General features: G+C 36.6%; 1 protein-coding gene across 7 annotated transcripts in view; it reads right to left on the bottom strand.

The window, feature by feature from the left end:
* Eip74EF (Ecdysone-induced protein E74) overlaps positions 1-23,853 on the bottom strand; it is a 338,704-nt gene that overhangs the window by 110,321 nt on the left and 204,530 nt on the right. Inside the window, exon 1 of one of the 7 annotated variants that reach the window (XM_034985647.2) lies at positions 6,580-7,067. The exons of the other annotated variants lie outside the window; for them this stretch is intronic. Within the exon in view, the coding sequence (XP_034841538.1) occupies positions 6,580-6,958 (379 nt within the window). The 5' untranslated portion in view covers positions 6,959-7,067. Of the gene's footprint in view, positions 1-6,579; positions 7,068-23,853 lie in introns of those variants that run through there. 7 annotated transcript variants of the gene reach the window in all.

Below are 23,853 nucleotides of genomic sequence, written 5' to 3'. Positions count from 1 at the left end.
TATTATACTTACAAAAAAAAAAACTATCGTACAATTTTCCTATTCTTACAATTTACAACATCTATTTCAATGTATTATTTCTTATTTCTTCTTTTATGTCCTATATCACTTTAAATTTAAAAACTGTAAACACTTTATTTCATTTTATTTATCCATTTACTCGCCAACTTTATATATTCTATGCCACTGACGTTTAGGTAATATTTAAAAGGCGGTCACTGAAAATCAGCGTTGGGGCAACTGGTACCTCAGATATTTGCTCTAGAGGTTTGTGTCTGAGGGGCCCGACGTCTCAACACAAGCTGAGTGGCCTACCTGTTCGAGGTGTTGCACTGCTGTACAGGACGATATTGCCTACACCATGTACCACCTATATACCTCGAATAAACATTATTCTATTCTATTCTATTCTATTATTATGACGATCCGATCTTTGCTTAGTCCGTGCTTTATCCACAGGTATGTATTAGCCAATGACCAGTTGCGGCTTCGCTCGGCCGTTTTATTTCTTACTAGCCGATGCCCGCGACTTCGTCCGGTTTTACTTCGCAATCGCTTGGCGGCACGGCTTTCGGTGAAAAAAACGGGAATACAAAATCAAAATGCAGCATTAGATGCGACATGCCATTGTTCTGTACCGTCGCGCGTCGCATCCGTTGTGGCTGACACATGTTAAATATTAAGATTTTGGGGATTCCGTTATAGAACGGATTTAGAATGATTGAATACTAATGAGGAAGACGTTCAGCTTTATATCAACGATAAGAGCTGTCAACTTCGGAGGCAAGATTCAAGACTGGACAGATTGTACTCTTATACCCACTTGTTAGAAGTGCAAAGTTTAATTAGGAAGACGTACCTACATATTTTCCTCGATCATATTGAAATAATCTTCGAATCATGTTTATTTAATTTTAGCTAGAAAATAGACTCTTTTTTACACGACTGTTTTACCTATCTCAATCACCAGTTCACTATTGAACACGGGCTTCTTTCGGAATGACAAGGGTTTAGGCCATGGTCCACCACGTTGGTCAACTGCGGATTGGCAGATTTCACACACATTTGAGAACTTTATGGTTTAAAAGGTGTGTGACAGGATATCTCACGATATCACAATAGCCTGAAAAATCAGACATGACATGACAGTTGACCCATAGAGTTAAAATGGCGCACGAGTAGTCATCTTGTACGGATTATACTAAGAATTTCAAAATTGCCGCCATGAAAATTAAAAAAGTGTTATTTCTTGTACGATGGTACGGAACCCTTCCTGTGCGAATGCGACTCGCACTTGAGTGTTTTTTTAAGTGGTTTTAATTTTATCATCTTCTGCATACTCTTGAAATAATTTTGGTAAATTTAATTTTTGTTAGTATAAGTCCCGCAAATTGCTATTGCGCTGGAACAATGTCTCATTATCATCGAAATGACGTCATTTTGATGTCAGCCGAAATAAAAATATACCATCAGCTCGAACCTTCAGTCTAGTGCTGTCGTCACTAAAATCGCGGCCTCGCGCATTAGCAATTTGCGGGATTTATAATACTTACATTGACATCCCTTGACATGATATCTCACAACCCGAATCCCGATACCTACCCAACTGATTCGATGAAAGTCTACAACTTTTTACTCTCCTTTCACTTCCGACAGGTATCGAAGGGATAGGTTAGCGATATTAGGCTTTGGCAGCTGCGCCTGCGCCTGATTTCCTGTACTCTTTGATGCGCATGGGAAATGGTTTGGTTCATAGTTTTTTTGGCTTACGGTACAGGTAGAGGTGACCCACTTATTATTCGGAAGCGATCGATGCAATTTGATACTTTGTTATTAAATCCATGGAGCATATTTTATACGAAGGCTAGCTTATGCTCGCGACTTCGCCCGCGTGGACTACACAAATTTCAAAACCCTATTTCACGCCCTTAGGGGTTGAATTTTCAAAACTCCTTTCTTAGCGGATGCCTGCGCCGCGCCGTAATAGATATCTGCATGCCAAAATCCCAGAAAATCAAAAAGTTCCCATGGAATTTTAAAAACCTAAATCCATGCTGACGAAGTCACAGGCATCGGCTAGTAAGTAATAACTGGATAACCTAAAAAAACCGGCCAAGTGCGAGTCAGGCTCGCGCAATGAGGGTTCCGTACTACAGTCGTATTTTTTCGATATTTTGCACGATAATTCAAAAACTATGATGCATAAAAATAAATAAAAATCTGTTTTAGAATGTACAGGTGAAGACCTTTCATATGATACCCCACTTGATATAGTCACTCACTTCGAAAGTTGAAAATACTAATTATTAGTTCATGACCACAATTTAATTTTTTTGTGTGATCTAACCCTAAATTCTCAGTTTTTAGATTCTTCCCCAAATGTCAGCTATCAGATCTACCTACCTGCCAAATTTCATGATTCTAGGTCAACGGGAAGTACCCTGTAGGTTTCTTGACAGACAGACGGACAGACAGACAGACAGACACATACCAAATATGTCTTTAAAATGCATCCCAACCCGAAGCAGTATGGGTACCTATTTATCAAATTAAAATAATAATTACAAATGGCATGTAATTGAATCGAAAGTGCAATGAAATCCGATATGTAATAACACAGATCGTGTCCAATCGGTCCGTCCATACTCGGAAGCGAGCCGGGCATCGAACCCGCAATACCGAGAACTGATGATGCAGCGCTCAGCGTTGACTCGCTGACGACGCTTGATAACTATTGAATCAGTATTGTTGCTTTCAAATACCTATTCTATATTTTATACATCAGTACCCTTATTATAAATGCGAAAGTGTGTTTGTTTGTTGGTTTGTCCTTCAATCATAACGCAACGGTGCAACGGATTGACGAGATTTTTATCCCGGAAAAACAAAGAGTTCCCACGGGATTTTTGAAAAATCTAATTCCACGCGCAAGAAGTCGCGGGCATCAGCTAGTACATCTATACTTCTACATACATCTACATATAATTCTATACTAATATTATAAAGAGGTAAAGTTTGTAGGTTTGTTTGTAAGGAGTAATCTCTGGCACTACTGAACCGATTTTGAAAATTCTTTCACCAGTAGAAAGCTACATTATTTCTGAGTGACATAGGCTATATTTTGTTTTCAAAAAATTAGGGATCCCTACGAAAATTGTAATAACCTACCCTTTTTCGGTGTTATGTCCGTTTTGAGCTTTTAAATATCACTTGCTTTAACGGTGAAGGAAACCTGCGTGCCTGAGAGTTTTCCGTAAAAGCTGCGGGAATCCGCACATGGCCAGCGTGGTAGAATATGGCCAAAACCCTTCTCTCTGAGAGGAGACCCGTGCTCTGTAGAGAGCCGGCGATGAGTTGATCATGATGATGATGAGGTACGGAACCCTCAGTGTGCGAGTCGGACTCGCACTTGGCAAGTTTTAGATTTATACCTAAAAGGTAAATACAAATAGAATAGGGAAGGAAAACTGCTTCTACGCATTTGATATTTTATGTGGGAAATGCTATTCATTATATGTATATACAACATGATATAATATATAGATATGTATTATACTTATTATATGTACGTAATTATATGTAACCATGATTACGTACAGCGTGCATATATACATCTTTAATTAATGTATATTTATATTATAACTAGCTTATTCCCGCGACTTTGTCCGCGTGGACTACACAAATTTCAAACCCCTATTTCACCCCCTTAGGGGTTGAATTTTCAAAAATCCTTTCTTAGCGGATGCCTAGGTCATAATAGCTATCTGCATGCCAAATTTCAGCCCGATCCGCTTAGTAGTTTGAGCTGTGCGTTGATAGATTAGTCAGTCAGTCAGTCACATTTTCCTTTTATATATTTAGACTAGCTTATGCTCGCGACTTCGTCTGCGTGGACTACAAAATTTCAAACCTCTATTTAACCCCCTTAGGAGTTGAATTTTCAAAAATGCTTTCTTAGCGGATGCCTTCGTCATAATAGCTATCTGCATGCCAAATTTCAGCCCGATCCGTCCAGTAATTTGAGCTGTGCGTTGATAGATCAGTCAGTCAGTCAGTCACATTTTCCTTTTATATATTTAGACTAGCTTATTCCCGCGATTTCATCCGCATGGACTACACAAATTTCGAACCCCTCTTTTACCCCCTTAGGGGTTGAATTTTCAAAAATCCTTTCTTAGCGGATATCTACGTCACAATAGCCTATCTGCATGCCAAATTTCAGCCCGATCCGTCCAGTAATTTCGCAACGAAGCAACAGATCTTGACTCGCTCCAGCAATGCACGGGGCTGCAATGGCTTGTATAGTACGGTATAATAACATTGTAAATTGAAAAATTAAAAAGAGCAACCGCCGAGTTTCTTGCTGGTTCTTCTCGGTAGGAACGGCATTCCGAACCAGTGGTAAATTAAAACTACCTGACTATTCATAAGCACTTGTAAAAAGTTTACATGAATAAAAAAACATTCTATTCTATTCTATTCTATTCTATTCTATTCTAAGATCGACGTGTTTATAGTTTAAGACCTGGGGAGAAACATAAATGTAGGCTACTTTTTATACCGGAAAATTAAAGAGTTCTCTCGGAATTTTCAAAAAACCCAATCCACGCGAATGAAGTCGGGGCCATCAGCTAGTCAGCAATAAATATATGTCTATACATGTATATTTTCCGTCATATTATGTCGTTGACCGGTATGTATGTTAGGGCAGCGTTGCTTCGTAGGCGGAAACTTTCCCAACATAGTATGCACACGAATATGCATTCGCTGCACTTTGTAGTGGGTGCGCTGTCATCATATGCATTGCATCGGTTCAAACTTCAAATGTTTTATTATTTAGTTAACTAATTTTTGCACCCGACTTTGATTGGCAGACTTCACACACCTTTGAGAATATTAAGGAGAACTCTCAGACATGCAGGTTTCTTTACGATGTTATGAAAACGCACATAAATCTGAACAGTTAAAAGCGGTGAAGGTGTGTGAAATCTGCTAATCCATACTTGGCTAGCGTGGCGACTGAGAGGAGACCCGTACTCAGTAGTGGGCCGGTCGAGATGATGCATTAAGCTAGATTTAAACTATGTACATTTAAGTATGTTACATTTATGTTATAGCTGTCGTAGCGGTTCGTAGCAACGCTACGAGCGTAGCAGCTTTAATTTTTTGAAATTCTCTATTTTTATTGAAAGGCTGACAATTACATTTTTTATACTAGTACACCTATTGACTAAAAAATAACGAATAAAAAAACTTTTTGTATGAGAAAAATTCCAATAAGATTTTTAATACAATACAATCATTTTTTAATAGTTGTGGTTAAAGAATTTATTCTCAAAAGAATCAGATATACAGATAGTTGTCCTAATAATAATTACAATAAAAAAGGCACATTCCATTCTCCAAGAGATAATTATTATTTTTAAAAGTTAAAATTGCTTGCAATTCATTCAGTACTTTTTGAGATTATCTGTCACAAACAGACAAACGTGAAAAGCTAACTTAATATTATACAAGTGATTATTCTTTCAGGTCACCAGGTGTGTTAAATCAGTGGTCACGCGAATATGAAGCGAATGACACAATTTATAAAGGAATGCGGAATTCCACCCAAATGCAATCAGGTCATGCGCTATTATAAATAAAACTGGCTGAATTAGGTTTTTTAAAAATCCCGTGGGAACTCTTTAATTTTTCCGGGATAAAAAGTAGCCTATGTCACTCTCCAGCTCTTTATCTATACTTATGCAAAAATCATGTCAATCCGTTGCACCGTAGCGACGTGATTGAAGGACAAACCAACAAACAAACACACTTTCGCATTCATATAAAGGTACGGATAAAACTAGCTGATGGCTGCGTGGAATTAGGTTTTTTAAAAATCCCGTGGGAACCCTTTAATTTTTCCGGGAAAATGCGTTTCCAACAAGTGGTACATTACCAGCAAAAATTTTTTTGAAGATTCAAAAGAGCTTACAAAATTTTATGGGCGCAGAAAGCTGGTCCAATTTCAGCCGGTAAATATAGTTGCTTACTGATACTGAGCTTATATATAATGAATTTCTAGTGTGCTTTTCTTTACTTTTTCTGGGTAACCCCAACCAGGTGATTCCCGATAGAAATTTATTGAAGGTCCAAAAACTCTAAGTATAAAATTTTATTTCGCAAAAAGATAGAAAAGTTTTGGAAAAGCCAGTAAATACAAGGGGACTAACTGTATACCTATGTAGGATTCCTTGTGAGATTTTCCTTCCTTTTTCTGGATAGGAAACGTAATCTCAACTAATCGTAGATTCATTAACTATAAACTTTTTTTGAAGGCCCAAAAGCTCTTAGTATAAAATTATATTTAGCAGAAAAATACTCGGAAGTTTTGGAAAAGCCGGTAAATACAAAGGGACTTCTTGTGAGCTTCTCCTTATTTTTTCTGGGTAGAAAAATTAATCGCAAACAGTATTGGATTGGTTACCGATAGACATTTTTTCTAAGGTCCAAAAGCTCTTTTAAATTATTTTATTTCACTAAGAAAAATAGTACCTATGTAGTTTTGTAGAAGTCGATAAATACAAGGGGACTTACTGTATCGCTTGATGAGGGATTTCTTGTAAGCTTTTCCGTATATGGGGTCCTCGCCGGGGCTGAGCCGGCCGGCGGAGTCGTCGGAGTCCGTGCCGGAGTCCCTCCCGGCGGCCAGGAACTCCCGCGACTGTTTCAGGATCTCTTGTGCCCGCACATAGTCCACAGGGTCCGCGAAAGGGTGACGCGCGAAATCCCGCACTGTGATCTCTTTCCGCGAGTGAACCGATAAGTCCAAAGGTGCCTCTTCCGTTTCGGGGTAAGCCTTCCGGGCGGCCAGGGTACGCGGCTCCGAATCGGCGCTCATCGCTCTGCGGTCACAGACGGGCGACCGATGCGTGTCCGGCCCGGCGCTCGCCGGACGGCCCTCCACAGCCATCATGATTAATTATTCACACAGACACCATAATCACAAGCCGAGTAGTTTCCAGTTATGTCATACAGCGTAATGTGTCGTGTAGGAAAAGCGCGGCACGTCCGCCGGCGTTCGCGTCGAATTGCGGACTGATGTCCCAGTTTTGGGCGACGAGTTCCACTGACTCGGTGAGCTCGCCTCGGCCGCGCTCGGCGTCGCTCGTACACTTTCGTTTTCGTATCGGCACCTATGTGTGAGTTTAAAATCGCACACAGACACGTCTCTACTGCTTACCGCTGTGTGAGTTATGTGCGTGTGTGCGTGGAGCTTTTTCCACTTTCCGTCAGAGCTTTCCTTAATTTCCCGAGTTGCCAGACAGGTTTTCACTGAGACCCGTCTATCTATTAAACATATTATCCGTAGCTTTGATGTTAGAGGCTAGACTGATAAGAGCGTGGCTGTTGATGTAGGAAATTGATGCGAGGCGAGGATAATGTTATTATATTTAATCTCTGGTTAAAATGTAGTGACTCGGATATTTTCTTGTGACCTACTTCGTAACTGAGTCATGTGTGAGATTTCCAGTAGCGTCAATTTACCGGATACATTCTTCTCGTTATGCAACGACATTCTGAGATATATCTACCTACCTAATTATTGAAATGATTTCATAGAAACAATTTTGGTACGACTTTTATAAACAAAATTCTAAAAGATACCTACCTACCGTGTTTTTTTTTTAATTTATTTTGTAGAGACAAACAGTTACAATTGTCCAATGAGAAATTAATACTTATAACAAAAAATTATGTCCACAACAACGGGCACGGGTCATGTACCTACCCAATACTGTATTTGACAACTGGTAGATTAATTTTTTCAAACGTCAAAACACGAACTTAAGTTATTCTATGAAATACTGGACTTACGTCCCATCATAATGATGTAGGTAGTTTTTTAGTTTAATCGATGATTTAAAATGGTTATTACACTTAAAACTAACAAAAGACGTGGAGTTTACGTATTTTGGAAGACCCTCTATTTAATGATCACTGAGAAATAATTTATTTTTGATATTAGGTATTGTCGAATACCCAATTGTTAAACAGTAAATTTAAACTGGTTTACTTACTTCAAGTAAGTATTGAAAAAAATCATAATAGGTATAATTTGAAACAACTTTGCCCGTACATTTAGTTCATTATTTTTCCTTATTTTCCGGGATAAAAGTTTGTCCAGGTTTTTAACCGTAAAAATTTCGTCGATCCGTTATCTGTTGCGGCATAATAGAAGGTCCAAACAACGAACAAACACACAAATTATTTTATAATATTAGTACGGATGTACACAGGTACTTTCCGTATCTATATAGTGCACTGTTATCGCATAAAAATAACGAAACTGGGTCACGTTTGCGGAAACTATGAGTATGACTCTACCAATGACTACATTAAAAAAACAACTAAGTACATAGTTGACTAACTTCTCCTTTTATAGCTATATTAGTCGAATTATACAAATTGGTGCACGTATACGGAAATTATGGTGATACAAACACCAACAAACAAGAAATGATAAATTGGATAATCAATTTATTTTTATGTTATTGTGTTTAGGTATGAAAACAATTTTGAAATCTTCAAACGATATGATTTCTGACAATTTCACAATGATAATTATTTTATAACTAACATAGGTACTCTATTTGCAAAATAATCATTATTACCCTAATTTACCTGAATTTGATTGGTTGATATTAACGAACCAAACTACATTTGTATGGATAGCGCTCTACGAATAAACTCTTCTCGTAAACCATTCCGAACAACATGAATGAATTAGCCTTAGGTCCTAAGTGAAAGACCTTTTTAGGGTTCCGTACCTCAAAAGGAAAAACTGAACCCTTATAGGATCACTTTGTTGTCTGTCTGTCTGTCTGTCAAGAAACCTATAGGGTACTTCCCGTTGACCTATAATCATGAGATTTGGCAGTTAGGTAGGTCTTATAGCTGGCATTAGGGGAAAAATCTGAAAACCGTGAATTTGTGGTTACATTACACAAAAAAAAAATTAATTGTGGTCATAAACTAATAATTAGTATTTTCAATTTTTGAAGTAAGATAACTATATCAAGTGGGGTATCATATGAAAGGTCTTCACCTGTACATTCTAAAACAGATTTTTATTTATTTTTATGTATCATAGTTTTTGAATTATCCTGCAAAATGTCGAAAAAATACGACTGTAGTACGGAACCCTCATTGCGCGAGCCTGACTCGCACTTGGCCGGTTTTTTATTAATGAGATGAAGTACATCCATGATCCAGCCATTATAATTATTATCAGTACCCATCAGTAGCCATATTATAAATGTGAAAGTGTTTGTTTGTTGGTTTGTCCTTCAATCACGTCGCAACGGAGCAACGGATCGACATGATTTTTTGCATGGATATAGTGAAAAACCTCGAGAGTGACATAGGCTACTCTTTATCCCGGGAAATCAAAGAGTTCCCACGAGATTATTAAAAACCTAAATCCACGCGTACGAAGTAATTATTATTGCTCTAAGATATTTTAATTTGTTCAAAAAAGGGTGTGAAAATCGTCCCTAAAATGAACCGGTAAAATACCATTTGTCAATTTGAAACTGAAATTCTACTCACTTATTGTTTTCAACTCAAAATAAAAAATATCTACAAAAGGTGTAAAAAATTAGGAAATTTTCAGGAAAAGTTTAGTGCACCTATAGATACCTACTGTAGAAGTACCTAACAAGAAAAATTAAACTGTATAGTAAATACAGTGGGTAGATAATACGTACTTTAAACCGGAATATAGTGACAATCTATAATATAATCGCAATTTGCGTAACACACCACGTAAACAATTTGTATATTTTTTATCTAACGCGCGGGGCATTGACCTCCTTTACACTTCACAAATAAGTTGCGCGCACGCCGACCACGTGACATACTAACACAACCATTACGAGATGACCTTCTACCTCCCCCCACCTTTATACAAATATATACTAGAGAGGAGGAAAACGTATGAAGGTAGAGAGGTCAGGTTAATTTAGTTATGAACAGAGTAGAATGTAGAATCAATGTCAGTGTTGATTTGGCTCGTGTAGATAATTTTGGGTTCTTTTTAGTGTGAGTTTTGTCAAGTGCTGGTAAACAAGGAATCACGATTGACCTGGTACGGGCGACCTTGTACTATCGCTAGGATTTGCGTAATATTTACTGGTAGTGACTGCTTTATAACTATTACTAAGTAATTATTATGCTATTTATTTATTACTAACATTTATATTGCTAATGCTATGTTATTGTTTATATGAGATGGTGTATTTTTAATTAGATTAGTGCACGTGGCGGAACACGTGGTATATTTACGCATATAATATATTTTTACTTTTTAAAAAACCATATACATATACTTAATATAATAATTACTTATATGGATCCGAGTATAAAAATAAATGAGAGATAAATGAAATATAAAAATAAATCTCTCATTTAAACTCGGATCCATATGATTATTAAGTAAGGTACCTATAAATCTATGCCTAGGTACCTTAAAGTATAAATATACACCAATTACAGACTATAATGTAAGAGACATGACATCTCTATATATACATATAAAAATGAATCGCTAAATGTGTTGCTGATCGCAAATCTCGAGAACAGCCGAACCGATTTCGCAAATTCTTTTTTTATAATATTCCTTGGAGTACAAGGATGGTTCTTACGGAGAAAAAAATTTTAAAAAATTGAATCGACTGTTAGGCGGTACGAAGTTCGCCGGGGCAGCTATAGTACTTAAATATAAATTATTAATATAATATACAGTGACAAACTAGGGTATAAAAAAGAACAGAAGAAGTAAATCTACATCAGTTTGTTGATATGTCAGTCAAAAAGTTTTTCTTTTTATTATATGTAAATGAAAAAAATAGGTACCTATATAATCCGAATAATTAAGATATACAAGTAGGTACATACATGTACAAGTAATTTAGTTGAATCTAAGATGTATTCTTTAACATCCGATAGCCAGGCTATCGCTATCACGCGAGGGTCAAATGGTATCGCATCAGTCGGGCATCGAACCCGCTAACTTATACGTCCTATGTAATCTTCCCACTAGGAAAATCACCTTCAAAACATTTTTAATGCGTTAGGTTTAAACGATAATAAACACACCTACTTATCAATTGACGATGATGCAAATATCTACTTAACTGTTTATATTAAAGTAGGTCGTCTTTTGCAAGCTTGACAAGACAACAAGCAAGACTTGTAAATATTAATAAATATAATTATTACAAAACAATCCTTAATTACATATATATTCTGTGCCTTATCTTACAAGAATTTATTTAATGGACAAAGCTCACTATTCTATTCTAGAATAAAATATACGCTAGTAAGTCTTTTTTCCTACCATAAACCATTATATAATGGCAGCTTTACTGCTACTACCATCTATCAGCCTATGGGCTGATAAGTAATATTATTCTAGCTTAAACTTTTACTTATGATTAATTTCTAAATCTAATTTACAGTCCAATAACTGGCCTTATTAGTTTATTCTAACACGTACCTACTTACGCAAATAAGTATAAGATATAATATAATGAACTAATATTTATCCCTTTTCAACATTTTCAACTAAAAACAAAGGAACTGAAAATATCTACTTAATAATATTTTTTCATTTATTAAGATTTTAGTTACAAATATTGCATGCCTTAGCCCTTAAGGGGACTCAGTTCGGTGCTTTCTCCATACAAACGTAAGAGGGAAAATACAACAATATTCGATATTGTACGCACAAAACTAAGAATTACATTGATTTATCTCGTCATTATCTAGGTTCAATGATATCTAAAACATTGAAAAAAATATTGATTTAAAAGTTACGGGCCTCAAAAGATTCCTATTTTAACACTAAATTTATGACAACTTTGGGCGTAAATAAATAAAATTAGGGATATGAAAATTCTAAAACAATTTATCATTAGACGTAGTTTATTTATTCATTAGTTGAAATAACTTTACTTTGCAAACATAAATTCAGTAGTTTTTTCTCAAAAATACTTTTCCTAAACCTTTTTTGCGCGCTTGATTTCAGTGATAATCATCGTGCCTCTCAACTTTCTCATACAATGTCAAGTGAAAAGCAAACACGTTACCCACGTGCGCGGCCAATTTCGGTCGAGCGTCCTGCGTCACCTTAAGATGGGATACTGTCGCGTCGTCGCTCGCGTAACTCAAAGTTTACTTCGCTTATAAAAGCCTAAAGCTTTCTTAATGTAACGATATAAATTATTCTTGCTTATAAATGTATTTTTTGTATGAATATATCTACATAGGTATAAGAATAGAAATGCATATAACGTACATATCTAGGTGATCAAAATGTTAATTGACATAGAATAAAGTAAATATCTAGCCTTAACAAATCCCAGACTACTAGAAGCTGGCTTTACTAAAATATAGAAGCTATCCCTTTACAAATGAAATTACTTATTTAGTGTAACATCAAAAGGATGGCGCATTATACTGTTAGTTCGTTTGATAAATAAAACAGAAGCTTTTTCAATAAAAAACCGGCGATGACCAACGGGACCTAAAGTAGCAACTAAACAAAGCAAATAAACCAAATAAGCATGAATAAAAACAACTACACATGTGCCAACTACCAACTTTAACATAGGTCGTTCGTACCCAACCCAGCTCCCGATTTATTAAATTATGAGTTAGTGCTAGGAATTTGTTGACACCTGACACTGACTATAGAAATCGACTTTTCGTACGTCTCTGATCTGTGGCCCTACCGCGGTTGTTTGACAGCTACAATGTCACGATCGCAATCATCTCTGATTGGTTAATGCTCGCTCACTATTGGCCACAATGCATTGTTGCAACAAGAATCGCACAAATTCAGCCAATCAGAACAATTGAGATTGTAATAATGATTGATGCAGGTTTTATTAGGGGAAGGTGTATACCTGTAAAAATCGTACCATAAATATTGTACCATACTTTGTCTGTTTTGGCGGATTATAGCAAATTAAGCTTGTAGCTTCTTGTATATTATCCTGCTTCTTTCAGACATCCAAAATTTGGGAGGACTCTGGGCACAATAACTGGGTTTTATAATAAGGTTGAAAGATATTTCATAGCATGAAATAGCTTGGAGTCCTATGAAAAAATTAATTTGGGTCCATTTCAAGTAGATTTCATATTTGGTTATTACTTTCGTACATGTTCCAACCGACTTGTCGGCACATCTGTAGATGTGCTAACTACAAGGATCGGGCGATCGATCTGCGCTTAGATCATCAATCTCTCTTCCTTCGTGCCAATTTATCCGCGTGTGAGCAGGATGGAAATATATACATCTTTCAAGAGGAAAAGAGATGGGTGAGTACAAAGGTGTCAGATACCCGTTCGGATAGTCGCTATAGCAAAAATATTCTGTGAGAGGATCAACTGCATGTGTCAAAAATTTATAATAATTATCATATGATTTAATTGGTATTAATAATTATGGGCTTAAATAATAATTGATAAAGGAGTTTTTTACATTACTTGTATTGTAGTAAGTAATTTAAAATATTAGTTTAGTAGAAATATTTTGCAATAATATTAATTATAGAATTTACAGTAACTCAAAGGTACGGTCTATAATATAGCCAAGTATACCGAAACAGGTAGGTATAAAAATTGGGAAAAATATACAACTAATATAAAATTCAATAGAATAAAACAACCGAACCATAAAACAGATAGGTATTTGATGCTCCAAGATTAGCTTGAAATGTTACAGTCGACTGCGCACACATTTGTTCAATTAGCTTTAAACAGTTAAGTTTACCTACTAATAGGAAAGTACGTAGGTATATTATATTATATTGTCATGCGTTATTACTTTGTAGTCAGAATTTTAAAGTGGAATGAAGAATTTAATAAAAATATTGCTTTTTCTACTCATGACACTATTTCTATCAATACTAATATTATATAATATACAATACAATACATTAAATATTAATACTATATTATTAGCAGCGAATCCAATTAGAATAAAATATTTAACGAAAGCATCTGTTTTTAATACACATTCCAATACGATTTTCACATTGTTATAAATATGAACCCTTTCAAAACTATACGAAAATATCTAATAGCATGATTGAATGTATAAAAATATTGAAAATTATTTATCGCACACTATAAACAATATACCTACTTAAGAAATTAAAAGCATGTAAAGGAGGTGTTGTTTAAGCAATATCTTACAGGCATATTAGTTACCGGAATATATATATCATTCTATGTATTATGAAATTTTTGATTGCGTAAAATTGGGCTGAAAATGCAACTATGTGGAAAACATACAATAAGTAATAATATTATATTTTTAGGGTTCCGTATCTCAAAAGGAAAAACGGAACCCTTATAGGATCACTTTGTTGTCTGTTTGTCTCTGTCGGTCTGTCAAGAAACCTACTAAACCTTCCCGTTGAACTAGAATCATGAAATTTGGCAGATACGTAGGTCTTATAGCAGACATTCGGGGAAAAATCTGAAAACCGTGAATTTGTGGTTACATCACATTAAAAAAAATTAAATTGTGGTCATGAACTATAGTATTTTCAATTTTCGAAGTAAGATAACTACATCAAGTGGGGTATCATATGGAAGGTCTTCACCTGTACATTCTAAAACAGATTTTTATTTATTTTTATGCATCATAGTTTCTGAATTATCGTGCAAAATGTCGCAAAATACGACTGTACTACGAAACCCTCAGTGCGCGAGCCTGACTCGCACTTGGCCGGTTTTTTCTATGTAGAGTTGATACTTGAGGGTGACCTTACAAAACTGAATATATTATCATGCTTGCGTTGACTACACATGCATAATGTTTGAACATAATTTAATATTAAAGAGAGAAATTTAAAAAATAAAATAAAATATTAACTCAGCGTTTCCGAACAGATATCGTGGGCAAGTGCAGTCGACGTACGGATTCAAGGCTACGGGTGCGCGGGCGCACACACGCACACTCGCTCGCGGTGCGTGCACGGACACGCACACAGGCGCGCGCGTATAATTGGCAACGATTAGCACAGGAAGACTCGCCGTGTATGGTTTTTTTGTCATATAAATAGTATCTATCCGGTCAAGTTGGCGCCGCTTGGTTTAGGTTGGGTTGCGTTTGGTTATTACTTCATTCTTGCGTCTTTTTCTGCAATCCTTACATTGATATACATCACCCAAGATTAAGAACTAAACGTGAAAAATAACACGTCAAAAAATTACAAGATTGAAGCTGACATAATAATTTAAGTTTAGATTGAAAAAATGTCAAAAGTTGGGCTTATTTCAATAAACATCTTAGTATTGGTTTTAAGTCAAAAATTTATTAGCACAGTGTGTTCGGTATAAAGATGCAAGTTTGTACATTAAGTACAAATGAAAATTAAGAACGCCATTAGAATATAAGCTACTAGCTGATGCCCGTGACTTCGTCCGCGTGGAATTAGGTTTTTTTAAAATCTCGTGGGAACTCTTTGATTTCCCGGGATAAAAAGTAGCCTCTGTCACTCTCCAGGTCTTTGTCTATACCCAAGCAAAAAATCACATCAATCCGTTGCACCGTTTGCGACGTGATTGAAGGACAAACCAACAAACAAACACACTTTCTGACACACATGACTGTAAGCCTATATTATTGCAACTACTATTATACAAAAATGTTTGTTGTGGGCTCTTCTCAGACCTGGGCGCGTTTGGAACCCTCGTAGCTTTAGTTTTAAGTTCGCGTAATAACTATCACCACTAAATCTTAACATTATACAACAACCGACTGTCAAAAAGAGTAATTTATTACCTATTTTGAATAAATTATTAGAATTTTGTTTTTTTTTTAAATTCACGTGTATCTTGGTTTATGAATATCAGTGTTCCCGCATCTTTTTCTGCAATTCGCGACGCCATGTTTATGTGGACAGTTAGATATTATATGGATGCTGGGTGCAGGGTGTACACTGTATACAGTGGCGTGCACAGGAGTTCAAGCCAGGGTATGCATTTAGGTATGAACTTATTTTACAGCAGGTTATAATGAAAAATAAGCATTGATTTATTACAATGAGGGCAAGCAGTGCGTTTATGCCTCTACGAGCTGCACGCCACTGACTGTATAGTAACCTATCTCGGCCGGTTCACCGTGCTTTATTCTACGAAGCATTTTTGTTTACGCTATTATTTGACAAGCATTTCTAAGATTGTTGCATATAAACTGTAAAAAGTGACATAAAAAGCAATACATCCAAACATATAAAAGGAAAAAGTAACTGACTGACTTACTGACTGACTGATCTATCAACGCACTACTGAAACTGCTGGACGGATCGGGCTGAAATTTGGCAAGCAGATAGCCATTATGACGTAGGCTTAAAAGGGATTTTTGAAAATTCAACCCCGTAAAACAGGGGGTTGAAATTTTTGAAGTCCACGCGGACGAAGTTGCGAGCATAAGCTATATATAATAGAATCAATTACTATAACTTATAGAGTCAATATCATACGCTCTTTTGGATTAGTATACATACCTATTCTAAAAACGATTTTCCTAATTTCCTATTTAAATAGTATGAAGCTACAAAAATGAAAACCAAAAGATTCTAAGATTTTTTAGAAAAGAGGCGTTCATAGAGACAATTTGATTTATGAAGGCAACTAGGCAGGCAATTTTTAAAAAGTAGAAAAATCAATACTTTTACAGACATAACCTATCTTTTGTACGGATTTCGAAATCCCTCCCGGAAAACTCACGCAACAAATACAAACAATAAGAACCTGGTCATCCAACCTACCACTCGAGATAACCGCCAGTTAACAGAATACGATAACAGTTAAAAAACAATAAAACCAGTGAGTGGTAGTCAAACAGTCGAGTAGGGTATAAGACAAACAGTACAAGTGCTTATGTCACAACACTCGCCTTGGACTTTGTAAACAATGTCTATCGGTTATCTAGTGACTGGCTCTTATATCCTTGTTAACTCCCTCATCGGTTTAGTAGTTACCTGCGAATCATAAGGTCCCGGTTTCCAGTCCCGGATTGGGTCAAAAAACTTCTGTCAAAAGTATTAGTGCTTAACTTATTAACCTGCGAATCATAAGGTGCCGGTTTCTAGTCCCGTGTTGGGTCAAAAAACTATTGGGGTTTTCTGTTAAGGTTTGCTTTTCACTTGACATTGTGGCTAATTCAGTTGTACACAATCTCTAAACTAAACTAAAATGGTACGTCTAAATCTATAGCTATCCCTTTCATAATATTGCCTGTGGAAAAGGTTAGCACTAGATTTAGACCTCTTAATTTAGTTTAGTTTAGAGATTGTGTACAAGAGAATCGGCCCCATTGTATGAGAAAGGTGAGAGGCACGATGATTTTCACCGAAATCAAGGGTTTAGGAAAATTTAGGTTATTCTTGAGAAAAAACTACTGAGTTTATGTTTGCAAAGTATAGTTATTTCAACTAATGAATAAATAAACTATGTTTTATGTTAAATCGTTTTAGGATTTTCATACCCCTAATCTTATTTATTTACACCTAAAGTTGTCATAAATAGGAATCTTTTGAGGCTCGTAACTTTAAAATAAATGTTTTTTTCAATGTTTAATATATCAATAAATCTAGATTTACAACTTACATTCAGCTCAATGTTGTTAGTATATATTAAGTAATTGTTAGTTAGCTTTTAAGTATTAAGTATACCAATAAATTAATGTGTTACGTGTAGGTACCTATCGACTGTCGACTGTCGACGACGAGCTATATCTCTCACATAAATCTGTCTCGTTTTAACTTAATCTTAAGGAACCATTAGCGACTCTGAGTGCGGCTGTTAGAAATAGAACCGGGGGAGACAGCAGTGATATATCTGTTTGTCACATGGGCAATGGAATAAATCGAGCGGCGTTTCCCCGCCGGTCGCACGCCAGCATAAGTTTTTCTCGCAGAACAATGTCATAATTGCCGAGGTTTCCACTTTCAATTTCGCTGACGCCGCAAAAACAGCATACGCTCCCTCGGGACGAAGCGATAGCAAAAAAATTAACATTTCAGGATACTCTTAGGTTTGAGTTTTCCGTATCCGTTACGGTGTATCCACACGGGTTCAAGTTGCAACCCGCAAGTTGCGAGTTTAAGCTAGTTTTACTATATTATTATATTTTTTTTTAAGTTTGGGTGTTTGTTACTTCTTCATACCACAATGACTAAAGCGATATGGCTGAAATTTGAAATGTACTTAGATAGGTTAATTCGAAAAGTTCCTACAGGATTTAAAAAAAACCTAAATGTCCGTGGAAGAAGGCGCCGGGCATTATCTAGTGCCTACTTTCATAATAAATCATTCTCAAACTTGACTATCTAGATTTTAGGTATATATTTAGTTTCAATAAGTATATTAAATTGAATAATTTACATATTAAATCGTTTTATTCTAATACAAATAATCATATAGGTGTCATCGACCGAAATCCAGGGTCTCAAGTCTCGAGTATTAAAAATAGCCTGTAATAGTCTACTTAGAATTTATTTATGCAGAATTATCAATGAAGAAGTTAGTTAAATTTTGTCTGCTCGGGAGTTTAGATATAAGACTCTTTAAATATTCATTTCGAATTTTTATCTACTTAATAAGCAACTTTTCTATCTAAATCGTAGCTTTAGTTTTAAGTTTATTATCAGTTTATCATCATTATTATTTAAGTAAATTATCAGCACTAGCTATATCTTACAAATCCAACAACTGACAATCAAAAAGTGAAATTCATTACCTATTTTGAACAAATTATTTGATTTTGACTTTGATTTTGAATCTAAATTATCCCCTTCATCATCATGATCAACCTATCACGGCTCACTACAGAGCACGGGTCTCCTCTCAGAGTGAGAAGGGTTTTGGCCATAGTCTACAACGCCGGCCATGTGCAGATTGGCAGACTTCACATACCTATGAGAACATTATGAAGAACTCTCAGGCATGCAGGTTTCCTCACGATGTTTTCCTTCACCGTTAAAGCAAGTGATATTTAATTACTTAAAACGCACATAATTCCGAAAAGTTAGAGATCCGGAATCGAACCCCCGGACCTTCAATTAGGAGGCGAAAGCTTCAAATAAAGCTCTTTAAATATTCATTTCGAATTTCTATCTACTTATTAGCAACTTTAAAATCTAAATCTAAATTAGCCTGTACTGTCCCACAACTGGATAAATAATGTCAATCTCCGATTTTTCTGCAACTCCCATTCATATATTCTTAAAAAAAAAAATCTTTTGTAGGGACTTCCATACGCCACGGTCTTGTGCCGCCTAAATCCAGTGGCTCCCTGCGACTCGTTTGATGTCGTCTGTCCACTTATAGTGGGGGTCTTCCAACTTTCCGATGACGCCATTCTAGCAAGAATCCCAAGGTCTATCAGTTTTCCCTGCCTGCCCTGCCCGTTGCCACTTCAGCAAAAAACGTAGTGATTATTATTCTCTTTGACTTCAGCTTCGCAACCCGTTGAGCTATGTTGGTTACTCTGGTATTAGTATTTACTTATTATTTTTGCTATAAGTCCCGCAAATTGCCGCTGGAACCATGTCTCATTAACATCTAAATGACGTTTTGACGTCAGCCGAAATAAAAATATACCATCAGCTCGGAACTTCAGTTTAGTGCTGACGTCATTAAAATGGCGGCCACGCACATTAGCGATTTGCGGGACTTATACACATTTAGATCTTAGGCGTCTGCTTTCTCTATATGCTGCTGACGGTACCGACATAACGTGTTTGTTTACTGTTTTCACTATCTATATATTTCTCGCAAGTGAAAATTGCAGCAGATTACCGCCTTTATTTCTCGTATGCGCATGCGCATGCCAATATGGCGGCGCGGGCGGCGGCAACGAGCGCAGTGGATCGTGTAAACAAGTGCCTGGATCATATCATTAAAATAACTTCTATTTTATTTACCGTTACACTTCTGTATATTGAGATGTAACGTTTTTTGTATTTAATAATGTAGCATGGTCTCTAATTAGTGTAGGTAATTATTTTGTTGAACGTAGGAATGGTCATGATATATTGTCTTCCGAATTAGAGCTATGGTGGTAGAGGATTCGATCCCGGTCGATTTTTCTAATCCCGGGATTTCGGGATTATCTACAGTTAATCCCGGGATCCCGGGATAGTCCCGGGATTGTAATGGTAATGGAAAGTGGTAAAAAAGACAGTAAAACATACTAAAATCAATTTTTTATTTACCTTTTAGTTTTGTGAGGACATATATACTTCTTAAACCTAAACAAAAATGAAAAGAACATTTAGATCTATGTACGACATTAACTCTTAGAGCTACAGAAAATAACACTTTTTGTTTTTCATCTATATTTACTCAGACACATTAATGCATTGTTGCTTTTAATAATTTCATTGATTATCACAAATAAACAAAAAAAAAATCAATACTTACACGATGTGAAGCGGAAATTTATACACACTTTTACGCATAATCCGGTACCGGTCATGTATGTCACGGAATATATGTATTACTAGCTGACCAGCCCCGGCATCGCTCGGGTGTAATTTAGAAAATCGAGGTGGGGGTTGAATTTCCAAAAATCCTGAAATACATATTTCTTCATTTGTTGCCGAAAACCCAAATACCAATTTTCATGCAAATAACTTGGAAAATGACGGACTTTCATACAAACTGTCATCCCCCATTTAACCCACTTAGGGGTGGAATTTCAAAAAATCCTTTCTTAGTGGATACCTGCTCTTTACAAAGAACAAACCCTCCAAATTGCATGTCTCTAGAACCAGCGGTTTAGGCTGTGCGTTGATATATATGTCAGTCAGTCAGTCAGGACTTTGAATTTTATATATACAGAATTATAACAGTACCTATTCCTATGTCCTCGCCCAAGCTTTCTTTGTCCCGTATCGATGTTAATATTGTATTAGACCCTCGTATGTGACCCAGGCAACATCAAAATTGATTATATTCAAATACTACCTATGTACCTTAATGTAGATAGAGCTTACATAATATCTACCTAGAATAAAGTACAAACCTACTAAGTAGAGGGGGTGAATTGGGAAACTATTACATAAACTAGTATATATAACTCACTTATGTACCGAAATTCAAACATATAGTAGTGTTGTTCGTTCGATCCAAGTCGAATAGTTATTAGATTTGGAATATCAAGTCGAATAAATACCTAGTTAATTAAATGTATTACTGAATGTACCTAGTATTTAATTATTTTAAGCTTTGCTCTGTGCAGGCACGTAAGTTTGGAATTAATAAAAGGCTTTTTTTTATTAATTAAATGTTTGTCATTCGTATGAGAGTTTTGTCTAACGTTTTTTTTGGTTCGGATTTTTTTGTTAAGAGCGAAAATATGAAAAAAAACAATATGTTATTATATGATTTATGATATGTTTTGTCTTTACCTATACTAAAAAGTGCTTTAACGGTGAAAAAAAACCGGTGAGGAAACCTTCATGCCTGAAAGTTTTCCATAATGTTCTCAAAAGTGTATGAATGTCAAACCGGACTTGATAGCGTGGCGGACTATGGTCTAAAACTTAACCCTTTCTCATTCAAATCAAATGGTTTATTCGGTAATAATTTACACTTTTTGAAAGTCGGTTGTTGCATTTGTAAGATAATAAATAGTGGTGATAATTTTTACGAGGGCTCCAAACGCGCCCAGGTCGGTGAGGAAAAGATTCTGAGAGGAAACCCGTGCCGGCCGGCGATGATTTGAATATGAGGAGGTATTTGTATGAACAGAAAGAAACATGACGTCTTTTTCTATATTAAGTAGATAAAGAAATCTAGTTGTGAAAAATACGGATCACTAATAGTCGAAAAGGTAATAAGTCGAGCGAAGCTTCGACTACGCCCATAGTCGGAAGTCAAATCCCATCCATCTCTAATTTTCCACACAGAAAACTAGGCCTTATCAGGCGGGGCGGTGTGTTTGATGAATAAATAATATCTAGGAGTCCTGAATATAGCCCCAGGGTTACAAGGCCTCTGTCAAGGCCGCAGTCTAGACCGCGCACAGTTTCAGCTCTCCTAATTACCTACTAGTCCTATAATACGCGACAGGTCGAGATGGCAAATGGGGAAGGATTGCCCCGTTCACCCGCACATCTGGCGCGCTAACCCAATACGGGCGAGCGCGGGTGATATGCGGGTGAGCGGGGAATCACCCCCGGATCATATCCCGATTGCCATCTTGACCTGTCGCGGACTATACTTTGTTTGTACTAAGACTTCGATCATTTAAGTACTAGACTTTTTTTTTTTTTTAATATTTCAAAGCTATCTGCAATCAGTCATTGGATGGACTTTTATCAGATTTTTATGAGTGCATTCAAGTACTAGACTTACTGTCTGTTATCAGTTTCCATTAAAATCAGTGTTCACTCACAGACACTTTCTTTTAAGCAGCTAGTGCACCTAGGCTTCACTCTGGTGGAATTTTTGAACATACTGTTTTTTTTTTAAAGAATATTAGCCATTATAAATACTATCTGTCCCGGCTTACTCACCGCCAAAACCGCGGCGCGTGCGCGGACGGACTCCCTTGAAAAAGGACCCCGGATGGGTTCGAAACTAGTCGGGCTAACGTCGACTACACACGTGAGTAAGCCGGGACAGATAGTATTTATAATGGAAATCACTCACGGTAGTTTAAACGCTAAAATATTAGCCATGTTAAATGACTAATATTCTTCCCCTTTCCTCTCCAATCAAGCGTAAGGCTTGTGCTAGGAGTAGGTACGACAATAGTGCAACGGGCGGGGTTTGAACCGTCGACCTTTCGGTTTTCAGTCCCCTCCTTTACCGGTTGAGCTATTGAGGCTCAATTGAGTTGATGAGCCATACAAAAAGTTTAATAATAAAGGTTTACTTAAGTAGCGGGGTCTAAGTCGTAGAGGAAATATACTTAAAAAGTTTCGCAGTAGATTGATAAATATAGATAACTAGCTTATGTTCGCGACTTCGTCCGCGTGGACTACACAAATTTCAAACCCCTATTTCATCCCCTTAGGGTTGAATTTCCAAAAATCCTTTCTTAGCGGATGCCTACGTCATAATAGCTATCTCCATGCCAAACAGCCCGATCTGTCCAGTAGTTTGAGCTGTGCGTTGATAGATCAGTCAGTCAGTCAATCCTTTTATATATTTGACTAGTTTATGCTCGAGACTTCGTCCGCGTGGACTACACAAATTTCAAACACCTATTTCACCTCTTAGGAATTGAATTTTTAAAAATAGTTTCTTAGCGGATGCCTACGTCATAGTAGCTATATGCCAAATTTCAGCCCGATCCGTCCAGTAGTTTAAGCTGTGCGTTGATAGATCAGTCAGTCAGTCAGTCACCTTTTCCTTTTATATATTTAGATAAACAAGAGAATCGACGCCATGATTGTACGCGTGGAAAGGGAAACGGGACGATAATCGTGCGCAACAAAGTGTTTCAAGTTTACTGGAGCTGCTTATGCGATACACATGAGATAAACGGGCGTGGCGAGTCCGAAGATATTAGATGCAAACATTGAATCTTTATTAAATTTTTATGTCGGCCGTTTTTAATTTTTTACGGACTCTCTTGCCAAAGGAGCTCTGGTAGGCTGTTTAGGCATGGCTCTCTTAACGATACAATTAAAAGAGCTCTTGCCACCATAAATATTCCTGCGCTCATTGAGCCGGCAGGGATTAGTCGGGATGATGGCAAGAGACCTGATGGATTGACGCTGGTTCCCTGGGAACGGGGACGGGCGCTAATGTGGGACGCAACTTGCGTTGACA

The sequence above is a fragment of the Maniola hyperantus genome, chromosome 4 (genome assembly GCF_902806685.2).
Source record: "Maniola hyperantus chromosome 4, iAphHyp1.2, whole genome shotgun sequence".
NCBI classification, from domain to species: Eukaryota; Metazoa; Arthropoda; class Insecta; order Lepidoptera; family Nymphalidae; genus Maniola; species Maniola hyperantus.
Note: the sequence above shows the minus strand (reverse complement) of the source record. Positions and strands in the feature narration are given on the sequence as shown.